At 44.3% G+C, this 24,969-nt stretch overlaps 1 protein-coding gene across 2 annotated transcripts in view; it reads right to left on the bottom strand.

Annotated features, from left to right (window-relative positions):
• Fhip1a (FHF complex subunit HOOK interacting protein 1A) overlaps positions 1 to 24,969 on the bottom strand; it is a 202,380-nt gene that overhangs the window by 30,613 nt on the left and 146,798 nt on the right. For both annotated transcript variants that reach the window (XM_057757374.1, XM_057757373.1), the window contains one exon: positions 24,648 to 24,734. In XM_057757374.1, coding sequence (XP_057613357.1) covers positions 24,648 to 24,734 — 87 coding nt within the window. The remainder of the gene's footprint in view (positions 1 to 24,647; positions 24,735 to 24,969) is intronic.

Raw genomic sequence — 24,969 nt, 5'->3', positions numbered from 1 at the left:
CAGCAGGCACTTCACTGACTGAGTGAGGCATATCCTCAGCCCCTCAGCCTTAGCCATATTAATACAAATATGCTCCTCTGTAGGTGGAAGCTGCTTGCTCGTTCCCAGCTGCCTAGGCCCAAATAATTCACAGAAACTATATTAATTGCAACACTGCTTGGCCTATTAGCTTAGGCTTCTTATTAACTAACTCTCACATCTTAAATTAACCCATTCCTATTTTATATTTTACCATGAGGCTTGTGGTTTACTGGTAAGGTTCTGGGGCATCTGTCTCCTTAGGCAGTCACAAGGCATCTCCCGGACCCCACATTCTTTTTCTCTTCTATCTCTTCTTGGAATTCCTGCCTTGCTCTATTCTGCCCTGCCACAGGCCCAAAGTAGCTTCTTTCTTAGCCAAGGGTAATAAGACATATTCACAGCATACAGAGGGAAAGCCCACATCACCTCCCCTTTTCCATCCAAATAAAAAAGGAAGGTTTTAACTTTAAATGGCAAGATTACATACAACAAAACAGTTGTCAAACAAGAATTATAGTTACAGTATTTAGTTCATTTACATTTGGCAAATTAAGGAAAACACTATCATCTTCCCTATATTTGTGAGCCTCAAGTTTTATATCTAATTTATCTTTTATCATAAATAAGGAAAAGTATAACTATAACTATCTGTTCTTCAATTTCATCAAAGACCCCAGAAGGATACAATATTACCTCAGTTAACAGGAAGTGCACTGTAAGCAACTTCCAAAACTCTAGAATTGACAGAGACACTTCCCCTTCTCCTAAAAGCAGAAGGCTGCAGCTGATCTTTCTATCTAGAGGCTATCACCAGGCTGGGCACAGAAGTGTCCACTCTTGGGTGCACAGAAGTCACCAAATACACAATTCAAGCTGTGGAGTTCCAACACCACACCCTGCAAACACCCCACCCTGCCCAATGAAGCAGATGGCGATGCTTTCTGAATGTGTCTCCTCTTCCCCTTTAAAAGTGCTCGCTGTCATGTTAATCATACCATTCGCTGTCACGTCAATCATGCCATTACCAAGGCATTTCTTTTTATACTTCATTCCTCCTCTTCTTTGAATTTTCAGCTTAAAAACCCACAGATCAGTTTAGAAACCAGATGTCCAGAGCTTCGAGACAAGTGTAGACAGGCCATGAATGGCTGCATCTGTGAATAAAGCCTTCACGCTGTCTATTTTGGTGGCTTGAATTACTTTTTATAAGTTCTTGGTGCTCAGCTGTGCTCTGGATAGATGAGTCCAGGTGGGTAAAATATCACAAAATCAGCTGTCTCCTTTCTTATTCTAATAAATAATGGACTTTATTACCATAAAGTCCATTTGAATTTACTCTTTCGGAATCCACTGAAACCCCCACATGGTGTGCTGAATGCAAACACCCTCCCCCAGCTCGGCAGCCACAGTGGGAGCATGCAAGCATTCAGACCACTTGAAGTCGTCTGTCTACTTTAAAGGGCTCTCTGTAGCCCAGATATAGTAAAGGAAGCAGGAGTAGGAAATCATCAACACTGGGCAAATAACAGACACAGGGAAAGTGCATCTCCCAAGCCGCCTGCTTCTGCAGTCAGCTGCTCTAGCCTGCGTTTTCTGCAGCTCTCGAGCGGGGCTTGCATGGGACATGTCTCATCCTACTGCAGCACTCGAAGCTGAACATACAGAGGACCTCCTCAGGGGTGAGGCATTGTCCCTCCACGATCCAGCAATTGATATCTGCCAGAGTTGAGCATTACCTAATTCTTCTAAATACTCTACACCACGTCACACACCACCACTGACTCAGCACATAAGTACAAAATTACTCTGTTTGGATTGTATTGTGTTAGAATGTTCGCTTGCAAACACTGCTATTGGAGTTGTTAACTTGAGCTTCACAGAAAAGTTGTCAAATGAATTTTTAATTAGGCTTAGGTCAGGATTTCGGACAATTTTTGAAATGATCCTAAATCATACCACTACTTTGTACTAAGTATTCATGTAACTTGAAAGCCTCAGCACTGACAATCATAAAATCTAAGCTTCAATCAATTCTGGAAAAACACTGAAAATGTTCCATATTCTGAAGCATCAAATATTCAGTCGAGAATTAATTTGATTTCATCTAAATAGTAAAATTATATGTGTAATAAATAAATTCATGAGTTATTACTATAAACCTGTAATTTACATATCTGTTTTCTATGCCCACTGTGGTGAAATGTGAGGTGTCCCTCACAGACTCATAGCTGTGAACTCTTGATCTCTGGGAGTGCTGCTCAGGAGGCAGAGCCTCACTGGGGCATCATGGATGAGGCTGTGGAGTTTTAGAACCCAGTCCTAACTCCTGCCTCTCTCTGTCTTTCTGCAGACACCATGTGACTCATTCCCTCTTTCCCTGATTCTCCTCCCCTGCCATGGTGGGCAGTGTTCCTTCCTAAACTATAAGCCAAACTAAAGCCTTCTTTCTTCTAATTGCTTCTTGTTGGATATCCGGTTATGGCAATGAGAATAGTAAAGAATACACCTGTATGCCCAGGATCAGGTAAACGTCTCAGGCAAAAGAACTTCCAACTAGGAAAAAATCTAAGCCTTGCTCTACCTGTGCCCTGGAAGCTCTTCCTTCCTCTTTGTTCTCTCTCTCTCTCTCTCTCTCTCTCTCTCTCTCTCTCTCTCTCTCTCTCTCTCACTTCTGTCAATAAAATTTTACTCAAGTCTCCCCATGCTAGCATCATCCACTGGGCTACACGTTTGTCCCTTAGCTTCTGACACAGCCCTCCCTGTGTAGACCAGGCTAAACTCTTAACTAATAATCCTTCTGCCTCAGTCTTCAGAGCTACCTCACCTGGGTGTAGGTACATTTTTAGTGAAGGGTTCAAAAATAATTAATGCCACTAAACACAGCCAAACAGGAAATGGTGCTCAACCATAAACAATTATTCATCCACTTGACTGCAACGTTGGGATCACTTGGTGGAAATCTCGACCAAAATGATCAAGGCAAGAAAAGGTAAATAGAAAACAGTAGAGAAATGGAATCATTCCAAATGGGCTGAAAGTTAGATTTCTTGACGCTAAGTCTCTAACTTTACCCGGCACTGCTGAACTGACATGACATGAGACTCCCAGAAGCTGCTTTGCAGCTGGTAGTGCAACATCAGCTTGCCCCACTAGGTTACACGTGACCATCATAAGCTCAAAAGCCCAGCAATCAACTTGCTAGAATCCAAGTCTGTCCTCGGGGGCCAACATGAAAGCGGGGCATTGAGCAGCTATTGTTTACTACTCTTAGGCTGGATAAATGAAAAGATTTTATTTCTTTTTAGAAATCAAAGCTGTCATTAGTAAGCTAAGAGGATTTAAGAAAGCACTTGGGGGGCAGCATTTACATAACATGCTATAAATATTCAATATCCAATCCCATTAAATATCAAGTTGCAAACTCTTTACAGATTGAGGTCACACTTACCTTAAACTAATACCCTAACCAGGGAAACCCAGTTGCTTCTCCTTCCACCTCTTCTCCCCACCATATCTTTCAGAGCCTTTTATCCCAGAAAATCTTTTCCTGCCCCATTATCGTACTTGCAGAAACTTCTTCTAATCCTCCCAAGTAGGCAACGTCCTTAATGAGGATAAGACGAAGAGCCGAAGTGTGATCACTTGAAAGCTAAGGATAACCACAGAGGAGAGATGTTCAGTCTGAGGAATGCAAAGTGGAGCCGTCTGCCAGCGCCCAGAGCAGCGTTAGCAAAACACAGAAGCTACAAAGTAACTATTCAATGATGGAGGACAATGAACTGCAACATGAGGACCTTTGTCTCATATGGTTGCCAGGATCTACCTTGTTCTATAAAGAATGGCAGGCAGCTACCAACTTACATGAAAATAGCCAGCTATACAAATTAACTTGTCACTCAAATTAACAATGTCTACACTTTGTATGCAGCTTGAGAATGTTATTTCAAATTAAGGGTGGACCATAATGACTGAAGCAGAACAGCGAAAACTCAAAATCCACCCTCTTCCAATCTTACCCTTGATAAGATAAAGACAGCTGTAAACCCCTAGGCACCGTCCCTGCTTCCTCCCCAGTACAAGTGCTAGGATAGAGGCCTTCCTTGGGCACCTGGTTTTAATTCTGTCAGTCCAATTTAGTCCATTCTTTGAAGCAAATCTTTCTTTATTCCCTTTCCCCGTCTTCCGTTTGCCCTTGCTTTGTTCTTTCTTCATTGCCAACTGCCTTTACCAGTCCCTTAAAGTTGTGTTTTCTAAAGAATGTAGCTTGACACTGGGTGAGTGAATTCAATTTGCTGGTTCACCAATGGTTTAGACCATTTTCAAATAGAAAATGTTAGTGTACCCTGTGTGTAGTAAGAGCAAGTACTGTTCTGTGGAACTTAGGTGTGTATATTTTGTCAGAAATACATACAAATCACATTACGTGCAGGTGCTTCACTGGTATACCCAATGTGCAAAAACCTGACTGTGAGAAGCAGCCATCCAACAAACAGTGCATTAACACAGCTTCAAATCGCTTGTACCAGCCCATTGCCCACCAGTTATCCATCCCTGGCTACAACTCAGCAGAGTGCACGGAATTGACCCTGGCTTTCTGAGCAGGATGGCAACTGAATTCAGTCATTCTATTTCTTTTTATCTTAGCCTATAAGCTCTAGAAGGATCCCCTCCCCTTTTTTAAAATCAGAATTTCAAGCTTTTCAGAAATGGACCAAATGGACAGCTTGTTTTCTTTTAAAAGGGAGGTGGATGCCACATTCTACTTCTACAAAGTCAAAACTCTATACAAAAAAGAAGAAAATAAGCCCAGCCATCGTGTTCACACTGCAGAAGCACATTAACTTGATATGTAGGAGTGAAATTGAGCATACAGGAACCCTGACCCTTCTGTAATCAGCTCTAGTTGGGCGATTCTATTTGCATCTAAATTAGCACCAGTGTCCTCTCGGTGATGGTTGTTATATGTGTCTTGAAAAATAAATTTACAATCTGCTGTTTCTTTGTGATCCAGTCACATTGGAGCAAACAGATGGACCCTACCTTCTGTCACTCAGGTAGGTGGCAGGCAGTGGAGGTCAGGTGACTGTGACAACCTCTATAAGACAGAAGCCACCTTCTTTGTCTTTTTCTCTGATGCCCAAGGAGAAAACTAAGTAGCTGTTTCCATGGGTCAATGGTGAGTTCTCCCACCTCAGGGTTCCCACCAGTGTGGAGAAACAGTAGGACCAGCAGAGGGAGAAGGGGGACTGGACTTGTTACACCACAGGAAACAGAGTTGAGAAAGTCTTTACTGAACCCCTGCTGGAGCCCACCAGCTGCTGCTGGAGAGACAAGCCAATGGACAGGAAGCTGGTCCACTGTGGGCAGCCAAGGGCATCAGCTGGATGGGCTCTTCACAGCCACCTCTTCCTTCCCAGGACACAGATCACCCAGAGGCATGGTCAAGTGCAAAAGGGAAGACAGACACTCTGGTTCACGGAGAGGGGCCCACCCCACACGTCAGCCAAAAATTCAGGACAGAAAACATTCAATTATTCAAAGTCTGGAAATAGTTTGTAGCAGATGAATCAGCCCCCCTCCTGTCTCCTTCTGCTCCTCCACCTTAAGGCCACACAGTGTACCAATGCTACTGCCAGAGGCAGGCTGAGAAGATGGAGGTGACATTCAAAGTTACTAAGCTGAGCTACTTATTCCCAAGAGACTTTAAAAAGAGGGAGATGGAAGGTGATGGCTACAAGGAGGGTGTCTGCAACATATTCTGTGGAAAATATTTTTAAGATAAAAGCCAGTCTCAGCCTTTTCTCTGTACCCCTTTCTGTTTCCAGTGAAGATGGAGATGGCCGGCCAGTCATGCTGCTGACCACCGTGGAGACTGCACCTTCTGGGGTTTCTAACCTGACCGCATTCCAGGAATGGCTCTCTTCATCAAATATTTGCTGAACACATTGAAAACTCAGCATTTAGTGACTGGGATGGGAAGGCAGCTGGAACACTATTCTGTTTGTTGTTATACACAAGGGTAGAAGCACTGGGAATTATAAGACCTGACTTAGGTCTATACTAGGAGTTAGGGCGTCACGCTAGACTCGGAGCATGGTTGCCAGACCTGAACAGACAGTGGATTTTAGAAAGAACACAGGATTTTTAGGTGGGCAGATGCAGGTCCGGATTTAATAGTGTACGGACTGCACTGTGCCATTTAATCTCTCTAAGCTGCTTCCTCGTCTGTAAAATGGGGTAACCACAATATCTAGAAGTATTTGAGAATTAAAGACAATGCCTAGACATCTAAAGGCACAGATGGGACTAACAGGAAAAATGATTATTATTTTCTGATTTGGGGCATCAATTTAAGAATAAGCTAAATTTGGGTGTGGTGAGCAGGGGTAACAGACAGAACAAAATGTGCATTTGTAGCACGATTAATAAAATCCCAAAGACAGAAATTGGGGTTCAACCTGACGGTCAGAAAAGCAAAACAGCCAATCACTGGCTCTTACCTCTACCTCTGTCTGAAATGGCAATTCAATGCCTCCAGTAATCCCAGAATGAGACTGTATCTGAGAGCTGTCTCCTCCCATTTTCTATTTCTCTCTAGGGCTAGGATTAAAGCCATGCACTACTCCCTGGTTTCTGTGGCAAACTGGTGTGGCTACTGGGATTAATGGATCACCAGTGCCATTTCTCAGTTTTCTTCATGTATTTATCCATCCTTTATGACTGCCAACTTTCTGCAGAAACATGTACATCTGACCTACTGAGCCGGTTCTCTAAGGACACAGTGCACTGTCAAGTGCTCAACGCACAATCAACAAACAGACTGAGATGGGCACTGGGAGCTCGGCTACTAAAGAAAAAAAACACGGCATCTACAGCCTGTGCTGGGGATGCCTTGTTGCCAAGGTAGTTAGGTTCATCTACTGATATCTGAGTAACGGGAACATTTCCACTTAGAGTGAATAACACTTCACTGAAAACACAGAGCCCGGCTCAGGCCGTGCTCTGGATGAGAGCAACTTGGAAAAGTGATCCACTGCAGAGAAGAAATGTTTCCGTGGGTTGTCCCTTCATTTCTCCTCCAAATTAACACGAGTCCCATTCATGCTGGTAAGGCTGACTTCCAACCCCTGGGCTAGAATCTCAGCCAGCAGCTGACTACGGAAAGGCTGGATCGCATCTCACGTCTGCAATCGCCCCCCAGACTCCATCTGCCTGCTGGGCTAAGTGCATCATTTTGGGGTAAAATTTTATATTTAGAACAATTTTCCCAGGTGCAAAAACAAGCTCTGATGACAAAGGACAGATTTCACTCCTGGCTTATTTTCCATGAGCAACAAAGAAATCTCCACACAATAGTGAGACAGAAATGGCACAGGTGTCTGCCAGAACAAATTCAATAATTCTAGCCGTGGTCGTTTTCCTGTTTTCCCCAAACCTGCTCACTGTCTGGCACTGGAGACTCACAGCAGAGCATCTCAGAAATGAGGGGCCACCTTGCCTGTGGAAAGTCAGTGTAGGGCAAGAGACAACCATGGCAGGATGATAACAAGCAGGCCAACAGCCTCTGCTGGGCCCCCAACCCAACCTTCTGCTTTCCTTACAACCTGCCTGAAGATAAACTCACAAGGCATTTGCTGCTGATCAATTTTGAATGTTCTCTTAGGATGGTGCATGGGGAAGAATAAATGATTCACACCAAACTTCAGACCAGATTTTTCACTCTTGCATCTGCTCTTGTTTCTTAGGTGAACACCACCTGGCTTCCACAGATAAGGTGAGGTTTTGTGTGAGCTATGTATTGTGCCATCTGTGTAAGGAAGGGTGGGACTGGTTCTATTGTCTCCTAATTCTGAGACCTGAGAACCACATCCTTTGGTGTAGCATTATCACTAGTTGAAATGCTAGTGCACTGGTTGAAATTAAAGAGAGAAGTCTCATTTCCCATTTCACATCAGAAGTAACCGGAAGCTTCATTCATCATCCTAATTTCCTCTCCTACTATGGGAAAGAGGCGACCTGAGGCATGACAGAGGTCAGCCAATGAGATTCCACAGTATCTGCTTCAGCCTCTAAAAACAAATTCTCCGTTCACCTGTGTGGTAGGATGGTAGATACACTTGCATCACCTACCTTCTGTAACTCTAAAAGTAATTTTTAAAAAAGGCAAGAAGAGCTGTAGCTGAAGGGACAGAACCATGCACACTTATGGGCACTTGCTTCCTGAGGCCCACCTCTGAGCCAACAGCAGCCTGCACAGGGCGTTTCGGCAACTAGAGAAAGGGCTTCCGTGGATAGAGGTAGCTCTCCCTGCCCTGGGGTTTAGCTGACAGTCTGGCCAGAGCAGATTTACCACTGGAAGATTCCCCTCTGCTGTCTGTGGACCCAGCCCCTTGCCGAGGCATTAAGTCTAGAGATTTAGTGACCTCATCTGCACCTGCAGTGCAGCAGACTGCTCTTGTGCAGTGGACGACCTGCACGGCTCTACACCATGACTCTGCAGAGCCCGGTCTCTCCTGTAATAATGATCACAGAAACCCCCAGCTTCCCATCAAGAGAAACACAGTTGTTAATACCTAAGAAGTTCTGCATTGGTGGGAAGCAGTATGAAATGTCTTCCCCATGGTCATTCTGTCTTCTTTGGAGGAAACCCTGACTTTATACTTTAAAAACAAAAAGTATGTTTCCTATGTGTCTAGCTGTGTCCTGATCAGGAAAATATAAACAAAAGCCATGTGAGGAATGGGAAAAGATGCTAGCAGGGAAATTTCTGTGATCACAGCTGAATCTATGCAAACCAACTTTCTCCAAAAGTTAGATGATTGCTTTGTGAATTTTAACAGAGAGAGCTACTCCCCAGCATCTAGAGCAGTGCCTGGAATATACTGGGTGCTCAAAATAAATGTGCTGAAGCAATTAATAAATGAATGTTTCATAATACGAGAAGAGCGGCCAACACTGACAGTTCATAATAAAGCAGAGAGAGTGACTGCAGTGACCCAGCCTCCAATGCATGACAGCAGGGTTTCCAAGACTGATTACACCATGACGCATCATAAAGCGCATCTCGAACAGCACACAGCAATCACCAGGGCTGACTACAGTGTGCATTCTGATATTTATTATTTGGTTCCATTTTCAATGCTAGTCTTGACCCCAGGTGACTTTATAATTCATTGACATGATGACTCAGTGTTTAAAAATTGTTTAAAACATACACATCTATATAACCTTTTCTACTGACTTTTTGCTAACAAAAGTCAACACTAACACTAACATTTAATTTCTTACTTATTATTCTAAGAAGTTTTAAAGTGAATGAAAAAAAACAGTGGCCCAAATAATCAAAATTACATGATTATTAGTTGGGACTGGAATTTCTCTATAATCACTGAGGATATTAAAACACACAACACAATGCTACACTACACAATTCTACACTACATGACACAGTACAACACTATACAACACAATAACACTACACAAGTAAAGATGCCTTCCCCCAGCAGAGGGGCTGGGAGCTATCCAGCAAGGCCAATGCTGGCCAGCTATCCTTCATCCTATCCCAGCCCCTGGTGTTAGTTCACACTGGCAAAGAGCTGCCTCCTCTCCCAGCACTCATCAACGCTGCTGTCCTCGGGAGCATGGTTTGTAATGGCCTGTCCTGGTGACTAAGCACTGTGGTAACTGCCCTTGATCTTTGCTGATTGGAGAATGCAAATGAGCTTTTGTTCTTGGCTGGGAGTCTCTGGGGGACTGTGGGTAACAATTTAAGATACCTAGAGCATCATGGGATAGCATAAAATGATCTTCGGTGAGAACAGAAGATACTTGCATTTTATGCTTTGAGTCTGGGGCCACAAGGAACTTTTTGTTGTCTTGGTGGCTACAGAGGTAGAACAAGCTTATAAGCTCTAGAATCCTCCTCAGTGAATTCACACACACACAAAAGAGGAGATGCAGCAGTGAAATACAGCAGCATGCATATAGGACCTCCCTCCACAGAAAGATAAGCAGTGAGGCTTTCTAAGATAAGAGAAACACACTTCGGAACACTCACAGGCCCATCTACGTGAAACATAAAGCTACCAGCTTACCCTTTGATGGCTAACCTAAAGCCAAAGACTGACAGACGGTTTGCAGTCAGTAAGAGAGGTGCCTCATTCCTGTCACAACCATGCTCAGCTGTGAAAGAATGGTGTTGACCTAGAGGACCACGGTCTCAGTTCTGAAATCCTGAAATTCTCCAACTCTGTGTCAGGGGCTTGAAACCTGAGCTAATGAAATTCTATATCTTAGTGTCTTACTCCATTAAGAACACAGTCAGGGTAACGACAAGGATGCCCACCACTCCTTCTGATACATTTATTCAACCAATTGTGAATTTATTGAGCAGACCACAGATACACAACACACAGAAGAACAGAAAGTGTCTGTCCCTGAGGTGCTCACTCACTGGCTGACAAAGCTCATACACGACAGGAGGGCTAAGCCCAAGCTCTTGATCTCACATGACTGCTCAGAGCTGGTTTAGAGAGGAGAGAAATCGGTGTGTGCTCAAGTGTAAAGCTTGTCTCAGTGTGGAGCTTGTACTGGGACTTGAATGAATGCACTCTGGGTAGACAGGCGAGAAGCAGAAGGGACAGTCCATCAGGGACACAGGAGGCAAGAACAGACTCTGCAAAGGCTGACAATGGTGATTTGCATTTGGAAATCACAGAGCTGCAAGCTGGATGGGCCAGGTTAGATGCAGTTTGCAAGACCAGGAAAAGTAATCCAAAGAGTCTTCTGTGGGTAACAGGGCCCACCATGTGTTCTTTGGAATGGAGGGGACAAATAGTAGCCATTTTTTTAAAAAGTGCGGATCTCTGAGTTCGAGGCCAGCCTGGTCTACAAGAGTTAGTTCCGGGACAGGCACCAAAGCTACAGAGAAACCCTGCCTCGAAAAACAAAAAACAAACAAACAAACAAACAAACAAAAAAAGTGTGTGTAAGTACTTATATACTTGCTAGAACTAAGGAAGGTTAGACTTTTGAACACTGGGTAGAGGAGGGTGAAGTCCTGAGGTTTCTCTAACACTTGGGATCCTCTAGGCTGTCTCAGCCTTTCTCCCCAGGAATGATGAGAAACGGGATCCATCCCTTCCCCTCTCTGAAAGCCAGGCTCTGGCAGCAAGCACACATTCCTCTGTGCTCCTCCTGCCCTGACTTCCATAGCTTACCTAATTCTGGGGTTCAATATTAGGAAGTAATATCCACAAGAATAATCTCTATTCTCCAGCATGAATTTTCCCAAGTAATGAAGATGTCTGGTGATCCCTGCCCAGCTGGCTTTTCCTATTCCCCATTTTCTCAGAACACCGGCAGGGAAGACTCAGAACTCAGACCACACTGACGTTTCTAGAACTTTATTTCAGGTTCCTTTGGCTGCAAACTCAGTTTACACCAATTCACATAGATGCTTTTTATGGCCAGGCTGAGGGCATCAGTGAAGTGGTATTGTTATACCATATACTAAGTATAGTATCCATATACTATTAAGTCATGGCAAATGACAGTAGCATGCCTCTCCTGGAGAAGCTGCTATAAACATCTCTGTCACCTTCACTAGACAACAGCTGCACATGGGCCATGAAGCTGCTATCTCCAAAAGAAGAAGGAAATGTTGTTAATTATCATCTTAATTCATTATTCATGTTTTGTGATAGTTCCCCAAACGACTTCTGTTCACAGAATCCTACTTCTTTGTCAACAATGTGTTAGGTATTTGACACACATTATCAGGGCTAATTCTCCTTGGACCTTTAAGGTAGTTAGTAGGAAAACTGAGACTCATAATTTTGCCCCCAAATACACAAGGAGTGGAAGAGACCAGAATCAAAGCAATGTTTCATGGTCGTTAGTTATATCACCTGAGAAGATGTCAAGACAACATTCTAGTCATTCTTCTGAAAACAGAAGACCTTAGCATAATCTGCTTGGGCCAGGTAGGTGGACAAAGTCTTCTACATAAAGACACAAGTTACCATACGCAAGAGGATTGGGCCACCCCTGCCCTCTCACCATTCCACATGCCCCACACCACCACCAAGACAAGTCAAATCAGCAAAGTTCTTAAGTCAAAGAAAACAGCTCCAAGTGTCATACCAGGCTTCTATTCCAGAAGCTTCTTCCGTCAAGTGTTTGGGCATAGTCTACCTTTGTAAAGGTGAAATTCAATATTAAACCAACAGAAAGAACAAATGCATCTTGTGAGACACCCACATTCCCACAGCCACTGGGAAGGTGCCAACAGCATCAAATGAGCTCTCTCAGATGAGGACAACTTTAACAATCTGCTCAGCTGCCACTCACGGAGGGACATTTTTGACCCTCACACTCATCCCTCAGAGCTGGGTCTGCCTCAGAACCTGCTCCGTAAGTACCTCTCGTAGAGGTAGACTTGGACTCCTCTCACATGCTAACAGCGGGGCAGTACAGCCCTGCCTCCAGTCCTCCGAGACGGATGTCCAATGTGCACACGATTTAAAAGCCTAAGAGCTCACCAGACGTATTTGGGCCCCAATGTTTCACAGCCCTTTAAGGCCACCCTACTGAAATGGGCACTTGGAAGCCGATTTTGCTAACAAACACTGGCTCCTCGTTTTGGCTCACAGGGTAACTGAAGACAGGATAAGAGCCTGGCATCTCTGCCTTCAATTTGTGTCTGTGCTTTGGTCGACATCACAGAGATAAGCATCTGTCCTTAACCTTTCCTCGAGTTACTTTAAATCCCAGGAAGTCAAAAGCTTCCAGGAACAATTCACTCTCCCAGAGGAGGCCAGACTGCACCCTCAGCATTAACAGGTTAGCAATCTAACACGTATTGTAGAATGCTAGGACAGACAGACAGGGAGCTGAGACCAAGTACAGGGGCCATACCTCCACCAATCCTACTCCATTCTGTCAGCCTCTTGCCCTCTCTCAAAACCTCATATCCATATCCTAACTTGGAGTCTCTGCATCTTTATTTGTTTTACTCCCTAATGTAGCCATGCAGAATAAACCTCCTTTCTCTGCCTTTCAGAATTACTCTCCTTAATTAACATACTGGGAACAGGTGACTGGGCCTCACTTGGAGTTACAGAGCTCAGGCTTTCACCCTAAATACTTGGGTAACAACTTGGTGGCTATTCTCAGTCTCAATTCCATCTTAGAATCTCCCAAAAGACACCCTTGCTTATGATCCATCCTGAGTCAGTTAACTCGGCTTTTCTGCAAGGCTCACCTCCCTGCTGGGAGAGCCTCCCTGCTAGGCTAGTTTCTCTTTCGATTCTGATTGTCACCTGTACCACTATAAAGCACATGGACTTTCTGACCTTAAGTCCCCTGTACCTTCCAGACACTGCCATCCCAGTGAAGATACTGGTAGATGAACAGAGAGCGTTAGAAATGCTTTTGCTGAGCTGTACGCTTAACTATAAAGATGACCAAGCACTCTTCAAGGAAAAATACAATGCCAGAGGCCGAGAGACACCTCCAGTCGCCAGGAAAGTCTGGGCTGAGAAACCTGGGCCTGGCCATTCAGTTTTCAAGTTGTTCTGCAGATGGATACTGCCTGCCACTTAAATCTCTACTGAATATCTCTACTGAAGGGCAACACAGAAGCAATTTGGAAACTTCCAAAAACTAGAATACTGTACAATCCTGAATAACTATCCAGAAGAACCATAGGGGAACTCCTGGGAAGAACAGGGTTTAATTGATTGTCAACAATGTTGGGAAGGCCCAATATAGTATTTCTGAATTAATGAGTGAAAAGGTTCAGACCCAAGAGAGCTGGGAGGACGAACAGGGCTGATGAGGTTCCCACTGCCGCACCTCCTTCCCCTACCACAGAGCAGCATGGGCAATAGTGTAGCTTACTTTATCACGGTGGGGGACAAAGTGACCTGATGTGTAACCTGGGCTATGGACACCACTTCAAGGACACAAAAGTTTCCATGGCAGTGAGTGGAGATTCATGAGCTACAACTGTGTTCTTTTCTCCTCTTTAGGGGAGGGCCACAGAAAACCTTCACCCCAAGAGCCTCTTCTTCGATCCACTAGGTGGAGCAAACTCTCCTTTTAGAGAAAAGGACATTAAAAATTGATGCACCCAAGCAACTTCCTGCATTGTGCCAGATCCTGGGAAAGAAATGGATATGTTCTTCAAGGAAATCTATCTCGTGTTTAACGAAAAGAAAGAGAGTTTTCTCTAAACTCTGCTTTGGGGACTCAGAAGTTAAACTTAAGGAAGGATCCATGAACCTAAGATTTACTTTAAAAAAAAAAATGCAAGAAGACAGACAGCACTGGGGAATTGGGTTTGGTACAAGATTGGTCATTAATGTCTGGGAGAGCACGCCCAAGTCAACCCACCTCTCTGGTCTTTAATGCCTTTGACTGAAAACGAAGGAATACTTAATCTCTAGAATTATGTCCACTACTCGAATTCCATAAGTGTTCATAACATACCACGTTTCTAGTTCTAAGTTAGTCTATTCAGATTTGATAAGAACTTTAAGCACAAAGAATGCTTCACAAAGTTCACATACCAACTTTGTTTTGTAGTCCTGAGGACTGAGCCCAGGAATCACGCATGCTCAGCAAACTCTACCACTGAGTTATACCCCAGACTACTGATACTTACCGCTTAGAGATAGGGCTTTACTATTTGGTCCATGCTGGCTTTGAACTCACTCTGTGCTCCAGGCTAGTCTTGAACTTGCAATCTTTCTACCCCAGTAATCTCTCAAGTAGCTGGAAGTACAAGTGTGGGGCATAGGACCCAGCACTCTGTGCAAAGCTTAAAAACTGAGATCTTGGTAATTCATTGACTGAAAAATATTCCCGAATGCCTAGGCACCAAGCACTGGGCAAACACGGAGCCAGATGACGACAGGGGACACACATGAGCTCCTCCCGTTGCTCCATGCTGCTCCTCGAGGAAATGGAAATTTACTAGACTCGGAAGTTTCAAATGTCTAGATTCTTAGACACAGAAACAATCTGGACAGCTAAACCTACTGTACATTGAGTGTCACCCATCCAAAATGCAGCCTGCGGTTTCGGAGTGTTTGGGTTTCTGGATTAGAGATAACCTATCTATGGTTATAAAAGCATATAAATGTATGTATCACAGGGCTTATTCAGACAGTTGGTATCTTGATGAACAACAGGGGCAACGACCACTGCCAATTAATTACAGGTGCTCCAAACCCAGGGCAGTGAAGTTCGTCTTGAACGGTTACATTTCCACATGTAGAGAGCATGCTGCAAGTGGGATTCTTCAGCCACCAATGCTTCTTCAGTAATATTGTAATTAGTCTTTTTCCTCCTTTCTAGAAATTTGTATCTTCCCTTATGTTTTTAAAGCAATACCTCTCTTAAATCTTAGGTTTCCCCTTGGATTTTCACAATTAAATGTATTTCACTTTGAGTTCCAGTCACCTGTATAACTAAATTTACTGGCTTCTTCACTCTCTGGTTTAATTCTATTCATTCTGACCAGTTTTATTTATTATTGTTAAGCGCATCATTAGACAAAGCATTATAGGGAGAAGGATGCTTTCAAGACACCGTAAAGTTGGTCATGGACCAACTTTGATCCTATGGTCACAAATGGCTAAAATTGAATTAAGATCAATGGAAAGCCTTAGGCTTTGGTCCCTGAATAATACACCTAATCTCAGATAAGAATTGCCATGGGCTCTAGGTGATGGTGCCTTGACTAAAATGCTCAACAATGTGGTACTTAATTAGTTCTGGAAACTCAGCAACAAGACCTTGGATATTAATTATAAGATTTTCTTTTTTAAAAAAGAAGCAAATGTTTCAATTACTTCTATGGCATCATTTAATATTCCCCAATAAACATTAATCATTTCTCTGTGTTCCACAGTTGACCCACGAGTGTTAATCGAGGCTCCAGAATGGACTGTTACAGGTTTCTATCTATTGATGAAGGGAAGTGTAGGCTTGTAGGTGTGTCTGGACGTCTGTATGCATTGTCTTTCCACACAACAACTTGGAACACCAGGGGTGGAAAAAGCAGGAACACCAGAGGGGGACAAAGCAGCGCCGGTGACAACATAACCCTCCAGCCTTCTTTTCTTATGAAGCCACACTAAAGGAGGCACACATTTCCCTCTTCCCACAGCAGTCTGGTGGGATGGTGCAGACCTTATCATGTTCTGTGATACATGTGACATCAGCGAGTAGCCACCACTGTCATCCTTGGTGGATACCCCTCCATCTAAGGGAAGTGTACAGTACTGATAACACCAACCGCAATACCAGCGCGGAGCTGACTTTACACAGTAAGCAGTAGAAGGACTGCAATCCAACACGAGGCACACATCAGAGAAGAAACACCGATATATGAATAATGGCAGACAATATGTACTTAGTGCTAGTATCAGTGACAATGACAACTACTTCAATACAATATCTATTCGTTCTTCACAAATCCCAAGGAGAACACTGCCCCAGTTACACAGCTGATTAAAGTAGCCAGGGACCAGACTGTAAACCAAGGTCTGACTGATCCCAAAGCCCACTTTTGAGGTACGCGTTTTACACGAATTTACATTGCTTCCACAAACTCTTACTACCTGAATGAATGCATTAGATAATATATATTCATGGTGTTCAATTAATAAATCAAGTATTTCCAAGACAAAGCCCCTTATATTTACCAGTAAACTCTTAGGTCCGTTCAGACAGCTGGACAGGGCCATTGTTTAGCCTGTCCCTAGCTGCCTCTCTGAACGTGCGTTTCTCAGGCCAAGTCTAAAGGTGCCACTGTTCCATGGTCTATAGCTTAAGGCCTCCCACGGGACTGGGCCCTTTAATCACTGCAATCACTGACCAGCCTCGGTCATCTCTACAACTGGCCCATCCGCTGTCACAGACTGTTTAAGACAACCAATTGGTCCCCTCCCACCACACTGCAACTGCCAGGGCAGCCTTAATTGTCAACTTGGCGGAATCTAGAATCACTAAGGAGATGAGCCTCTGGGCAGGCCTGCAAGGGATTATCTCGAATATGCTAATTTATGTGGGAAGAACCATTTTGGATTAGAGCAGAAACCACTGCACTCCCGGGTTGTATGGAATGGAGAAGTCGCTGAACGCTCCTGTGCATAAAATCTCTGCTTTTTGACCATGGATGTAATGTGTAAGTTTCCTCAAGCTCTTGCCTCGGTGACTTCCCCATGGTGACATGCAACACCCTGGAAGTGTAAGCCAAAATGAGCTCTTCCTGTGCAAGCTGTTTATTTCAGAGTATTTTATCCCAGCAACAGAAAGTGAAACCAAGACAGCAGCTGACCAGCCCCTCACCTGCGGCCTGCACAGGGCTGACATGACACAACCTCCCTGGGTCATGGCAACAGTTACTTTAGGCTTTCCTGTCATGCTCAGGCACCCATAACTTACAGTTTTCCCAGTTGATGACAAGACAGGGGACACCTGCCTGCCCTGAAGTTAGCCAGAGCTGGCCCCTGAGGCTGGAGACAATAGCAACTCCTTAAAAGAATGAATGAGTTTGCCTCTTCAGGTGACCTCTGGGACTGGCTTTGCCTCACACCACACTAACGGTCTGTGGGCCAACGGGAGCTGCAAGTGTACTCTTAGGACACAATCTTCACTCAAGGCAGAGTAAAAAGGAGGAGGAAATTGCAAAAAATTAAACCTCAACATTATCACAGGAAAATAAGTAAGTGCCTAGCAAAAACAAGATGACATTCAAAAGCCGTTAGTAATTAAAAGCCTTGGTCAGCAATTGGCTTTAAAAAGCAAATTACTGAAATGTGTAAGTAAAACCATAAAATGATAGAACTTTCGGTGTGGTTCACTGCAGGGTCAGGGGCTCATTTAGTCACCAAATAAGTGAAGGAAAACTACAAAGGGCATAGCAGAGACCCCTTAAGTTTAAAAGAAAAACCCCAGGCTTCACAGTCAACAGGCTATGCTAATCCCATGCTGTGAGTGCATTGGTGGTGCAGGGGTGAGCACAGCTACTCCTAATCCCATGCTGTGAGTGCATTGGTGGTGCAGGGGTGAGTATAGCTACATCTAATTCCATGCTCTGAGTGCATTGGTGATACAGGGGTGAGCACAGTTACTCCTAATCCCATGCTGTGACTGCATTGGTGGTGCAGGGGTGAGCACAGCTACCCCTAATCCCGTGCTCTGAGTACATTGATGATACAGGGGTGAGCATAGCTACCTCTAATCCCATGCTGTGACTGCATTGGTGGTGCAGGGGTGAGCATAGGTTCTCCTAATTCCATGCTGTGACAGCATTGGTGGTACAGGGGTGAGCATAGCTACTCCTAATCCCATGCTGTGAGTGTATTGGTGGTGCAGGGGTGAGCATAGCTACCCCTAATTCCATGCTTCCACTCCTTTCTTTCCCTTTTGTACTGAATTTGTTTCCAGTGAAATTCCACAGCATCATTGGAAACCAGATACAAAATGTCAAAGTGTTTCCCATCAAGACGTGGGAGAGATGACAGCAGAAGGACAAAGAGCACAAACATGATGCTACACATCCGAAAAACAGAAGCAAGCGTTCCAGAAGAGCAAGCAAGGGGACCTGCTGACCCTCCTTCCACTCCTGAGACCTCTCGTCTCTCTCCCAGACCAGGAAGTGAGAGGCTGCACTGGAGAGCACTGAGACAGCAGCCTCTCTGCTCCCTCCTTAGGCACCCATCCGTTTGCTCCTCTGTAAGCTAGGCACTCAGCTATGAACCACTAATATTTTATAGTGATGATAACTTGAAGATGCTATTTAATTATTTTTAAAAATCTGTAGTCATGACTTTCACTGGGCAAAAAAGTCCAGAGAACGCTGTACCAGGAGAGCCAAACTGTGCCATACTGGAGTCCGTGTCCCACCCTACCTAGAGAGCACATTATTGGTAAGTGGGCAACTCCTGCATGGCCATGCCCACCCAGTCTCTCTGAATTCCCATCTTTTCTTTTCAATTGCCCAAAACTTCCATCCATCAACTTAAGTCAATAAGCCATGAATTATTGAGCTTGTAGGATGCAGATCATGAATATGTATGTGTGTGCTTGTGTGTGTGGAAGGCAAGATTGCAAAACAAATGGGCTCCACGCTGGCTTATAGGCAGCCAACACACATGCCCTTAAGGGACTGTCTGAAATCATTTTACCCACGTATATCATTCAAGCACAGTTTCAGCACACAGAAGATGGTGGGGAAAAAAATCTTTTTTTTACTTGTAGATTTCTTGCTTCTGTTCTCCAAGCAGTTACAGAAAGTGAAACATATCTGGCTGTTCTTTGGCAAAACCAAAGGTACAGGCTTTGAGGTCAGAGTTTCCATAGCTCATATCTGTGAGCTGAATGCAGAAAAGGACTTGTGTGACTGATCCCCTTCCCATCACTGCCTGCCTTAGCATACACCCCTCAAGATCTACAGCTCCATCTAACAGACAGGTCCAAGCATCTTTCCCCATTTCCTAAAACCCTGGGAGGGATAGGCTCAAAGAATCCCCCAAAGAGCATCCCAAGGTTGCTTCTGGAAATCCTGCAAGTGTGCCAGGGTGTTGCTCAGACAGTCCTCTCTCACCCTTACTCCGTACCAACTCTTTATCTAATCCTGTTAGAGACCAGGACAGGTGCCAATGTCGGCTTTATCTTCTATGGCTGACTGCCTACCTACCGCTCTCCTGACACAGGACCCCAAAGCACACCTGGGCAGAGAGTCCAGGCTGCTGACAGCTACTTGGGTCTCCTGCTCCTGGTCCTGATCGCTGCATTCAGAGAAAAAGCACTGCTAACCCTTTCTCAATGCCTCCTACTGCTACCTGGAGATGTTTTCTACTGTTGACACCTCCAAACAATGGCTACTCACCCAAATGTATAGGACACCATACTGCCCTACAGCAGGGGTGGGAAAAACTTTCCTACAAAGATCCAGAGTTAAATCTCTTTTATGCGATCACTACCACCACCACCACCACCACCACCACCACCACCACCACCACCACCACCACCACCAGGGGTAAAGAAGTTATGTGAGTGAGACCAGGTAGTTGTCCTGCAGTGCCACTGATGTAATAGTATGTCAGAATGTCCTTTCTTTACAAATGGCTGAATAGTGTTTATTTCCATCTACCGTGCTCCTAGCAATAGTGGATACATAGCCTGAACTGGCCATCTCCTGTGATCACATTGGTGACTACTCCAATTGTCATCAGAAAGCCTTCATCCAGTAACTGATACAAACAGATGCAGAGACCCTCAGTCAAACATTAGGCTGAACTCGGGGAATCCTGCTAAAGGGAGGAAGGAGGGTTTATAGGAGCCAGAGGGGCCAGGGACATCACAAGAAAACCTACAGAAACAGCTATCTGGCTCACAGGAACTAACAGAGTCTGAACCAACAACCAGGGAGCCTGCATGGGACTGACCTAAGATCTCTGTGACAGCTGTGTAGTTTGGTCTACTTGTGGGACTCCCAACAATGGGTACAGGGGCTGCTACTAACACTTTGGCTGGCTTTTGGGAACCTATTCCCCATAGTGGATTGTCTTGCCCAGCCTTAATTCAAGGGACAGTGTTTAGTCTTACTGCAACTTGATATGCTATGCTTTGTTGACACCCATGGGAGGCCTGCTCCTTTCTGAAGAGACACAGAAGGAAACTGCATGGAAGTGGGGGGAGGGAATCAGAAGAGAGGAGGGAGGGGAAACTGAGGTCAGGTTGTAAAATAAATAGATAAATTATTTTAAAAAATTATCCTTTCCAAAAATATCCAAAGTAAGCTTCCCATGTCTTATTCTAAACTCTGGAGGCCATATGTATTTGGTAATTCAAAACTTTAGAAGAATGATGTATTTATCTGTCATGTTTTACATAAAATCCTCAGAAGGTCTAGGTTAGCAAAATAAATCAGGTATATTAATATTTTCTACAAAGAACATATAAATGTTAACACAAGTAGGTTAAAATCAACAAATTCAAGATGATTCAGGAAGACCAGACACCTGATGCACTTAGCAAGGTTAGGTGAGGTGTTATGCCAAATGAATTGATTAAAACATTCTGCGTTCAGGGCTTCCCGAGTCACCTTTTTTCCTCATGCTAGAGACTAAACCCAAGGTCTCACACACCTTCAGCAAACTCTACTCCCAGCCCCAGAGCTTGCTATGCTCAACTCCTACACGGCTGCAGGAGAAAGCCATGGAACCCTTTAAAACAAAAATCCACATAAGCTTTGGCACTAACCCAGAGGAACAAATAGTTATGTCTCAGTGTTGGCTGAAGAAAGCACACAGAGAACAACTTTGGAGTGTAGTCCCACGCGCACACACAACAGTGGGGAGGAACCTCACACATGCCCTGCATTCAGCCTATGTGTCCTTCCCCATTGTTCCCATCCTCTAGGTTGTATGTGCTGTGCACCTTTTATGTACTTGCTAGGGTAGCTGGAGGTGTGTACAACCGTGTGTATAAGCCAGAGGTCAGTGTCAAATGTCTTTTCTCATTCTCCACCTATACTTCTTGAGGCAGACTTTGTCATTAAACCTGAAGCTCATCAATTCAGATAGGACAGCTAGCTGGCTGAAGAAGTTCCAGGATCCCCCGCCCCCAATCTCCACCTTGTCCCCTACCATGGGGATACAAGATATAAGACACCAAGTCTGGCTTTTTAATGTGCACTTTTAGGGACCCAACTCCTCATGCGTGTGTGGAAGGCACTTCACGGACTGAGCCATCTCCCCAGTACTTTCACAAGGTTTTGTAATGCTTAATCTTTGGTTAAGAATTGCTGTGGAAATATTCTGTCTGTGCTGTGAAGGATTTTTTAAGTATGGATTTATTTGTATGATTTATGAGGCACAGAGAATAAGTTCACCATTATAAGCTGCCTACACAGATGTCAGGTAACTAAAAATTTATGCATGATTTAGGTGAGAGAGTGCACAAAGGAATTTTATTTGGAAGACTGACTGAGGCCCTTTTGTCAGGGCAGCAGACCTCAAGTTTGTAAAACACAATGGGAATTCCTCCAGCAGACCTGAGCCCAGACATGAGGTAACCTTTTCAGAGCCCAAGCAGGAGAAGTAAGAGACAGGATAGGGCTGCTCCCAGCGGGAGCTTCTCGAGATACACTCATCCCTGACCTTCCCGGCTTGTCTGTCCCTGGGCTGCTGATCTAGGACTCCTATCAGCTGTCACTGAGAGAGCCAGAGGTGGGGGAGAGGCTGTCCCTGCCTTTCTAATCCTTTCGATTCTAAACAGTAAAAACACAAACCCCCTCCTAAATGGAGAATAGGAAGAAAAAATAATCAAAAAAGAGAACAGTAAGTCTTTGCTCTCCCTGGATACTAAACAAAAATATCCTAGGAAATGCCAATAATGGATAAAAATCAAGGAATCTTAATTAGAGAGTTACAACTTCAAATCTCATGCAGTAGCATTCACTTTTCATCTCCTGAATTCTATAGTGACGTATGAAAAAGCATCTGTTAACTTCACAGTTTTAAAAATCTCCAATTTTAAATTACGGACATAACTGTAAAAACGGAAGCCAGGGAATGTATACACAGGACTGTCTGCACTCATTCTCTTATAAAGCACTTTCTGGGAAGCCACCAACTGCCAGCGTTCTGCCAACACTTTAATAAACATCGGTTTGTGTGCTGGTGTTTAGTTTGGTTTGGTTTTCCATACTTCTCAAGTCCACACTCAGCAGTGACATATCCCAGCGAACACAACACACGGAAGCCCGACCCTCAGGAAGTGCGCTCACCTCTGTGGAGTCAGATGTTGAACACTCAGGGCTCATGCCCGTTCCTCAGTCATTCCTAAGCACTGCGAAGAAATGGGATGGGAAGGTCTCCACAACAGCTCTGTGAGTTAGAGACACTCGCTGCTCTAAGCCACCCTGAGATCACAGCAAGAGGCCCTGCTGTGCTGGTACAACGTAGGGTGTCTACAGAGTACAGTGGTGTGCTCGCTACTGAACAATTACAAGGTGGGTTTTCACCACAAGCAAATGATAAATGGGAAGATAACTGTGTCTAGCTTGACTCCATATATATTGTATGTCAATATATACATGTATCAACACATCACTTGATACCCCAATTAATATGCACAAAGAATTTCCATCAATGTTTATAACATTAAAGTATATTAAGTTTAATAACTAATAGTATGGAAAATAGTAATAATAGCTACATTAGTACAACAGTTATCAATAGCATTAGTGTCAGTAGGTCAGTGAGGAAACTTGGGAATAAAAGAGGAAGAAAGACAATGTGGGGAGTATATGATTACTACAAAGACTTTCAGTAGTATCACTGTATTCCACCAAAAAGAAGCATTCTTCCCCATAAGATTTAGGGACCTCCAAAGCCAGACACTCACCCCAACCCAGAACAGCGGGACTGGCAAACAGAGGAACAGCACAGAAACATGGAAAGCCCATGTTTTCAACGCCATGCCTTACACGCCCCAAGACAGCTCTAATTCCACAGACGGTCTCTCTGTGTCTATAAAACACTAAAGCAACCTCAAGAAATCCCATTTCAGACCAAGGACAGTTTGTCTCACACAGTGTGTCCTAAGGTCAAAGGGCACTGGTCAGTGAGAGAGACAGCTCCACTGAGACTGACTGCTCACTAACACACACGCCACTAACACACCTGCCACCAGCACACATGCCACCAGCACACATGCCACCAGCACACATGCCACTAACACACATGCCACCAGCACACATGCCACTAACACACATGCCACTAACACACATGCCACTAACACACATACCACTAACACACCTGCCACCAGCACACATGCCACTAACACACATGCCACTAACACACATGCCACTAACACACATGCCACTAACACACATGCCACCAGCACACATGCCACCAGCATTCCCAGAATCTGGGTTTTTTGACGTCATAAAATAAGAATACATAAAATGTAATTTAAATATCCAGAAAGAAGGGCGTTTCACCCAAGCTACATTGTAAATTAATTCTTGCTCCTCTCCCAATCAGGGAAAAAGACTTCTTAAAATTAAATTTCTAGACCAATGAGTGTCTCATCACAACTCTCAATGGAAAAGATGTAAGTTTCTTAAATGAGTGACAACAAATCCAGAGTCGTGGTAACGAGACAGTCAACCCTTGGTGGAACCTAAACGTGGCTTCACCTTCATGTTGGCTGTCACAAAAAGGTAATGATAAAAAATCATGATCTGTTAAAGAGAAGGTGAAAGTCTGCCACCTGTGATGCCTCTGCCCTCTCCACGTGCAAAGCAGCCATGACTCTCCGTGAAAGGCGTGTCGTCAGAGGACAGCTCACCCCACCCGTGAACTGAAGCCTCTGCTCCAGACTGCACTACCTGACATTCCACAACGCCAAGAGGACCCCATACAGCTTACACCACAGCTATTTTAAGACCCACATTTGACACGACTGAGAACTTGGGAAGGAATGAGAAGACAACTAATGTTATATACACGGCTGAGTTGTTACACCGTGCTTGCTTTCCTCAGTTTCCCTCCGTTGTTGTATTAACAGACAGAAGACGGCCTCAGCCCATCACTGACCTTGTGGAGGGCGGGAGCCAACACTGGAACCAGGAAGCCATTGTAGATGTAGCTGACGAGCTGAGAGCGGATCAAGGGGTGGGCCACCTGCGACAGAAGGACACAGGGCTCAGTGTCTGCAGTTCCTTAAAGCCAAGCAGTGCTGTGTGGAACCCAAATCTGGGCCATGTTTTCGCTTGTTAAATGATACTTCAGACCCCACGATGATTTGATTTTTTTTTCAAATCTCTATTACAGTATAAACAGCTAAAGTTATACTTCCAAATATGGAAAAAATGTTAATTTTAACATTGATTTTCAAAAGACAATGAATAGATGAACT

Source organism: Chionomys nivalis, chromosome 24 (assembly GCF_950005125.1).
Source record: "Chionomys nivalis chromosome 24, mChiNiv1.1, whole genome shotgun sequence".
Taxonomy (NCBI): domain Eukaryota; kingdom Metazoa; phylum Chordata; class Mammalia; order Rodentia; family Cricetidae; genus Chionomys; species Chionomys nivalis.
This window is presented reverse-complemented; position numbering and strand designations above follow the sequence as displayed.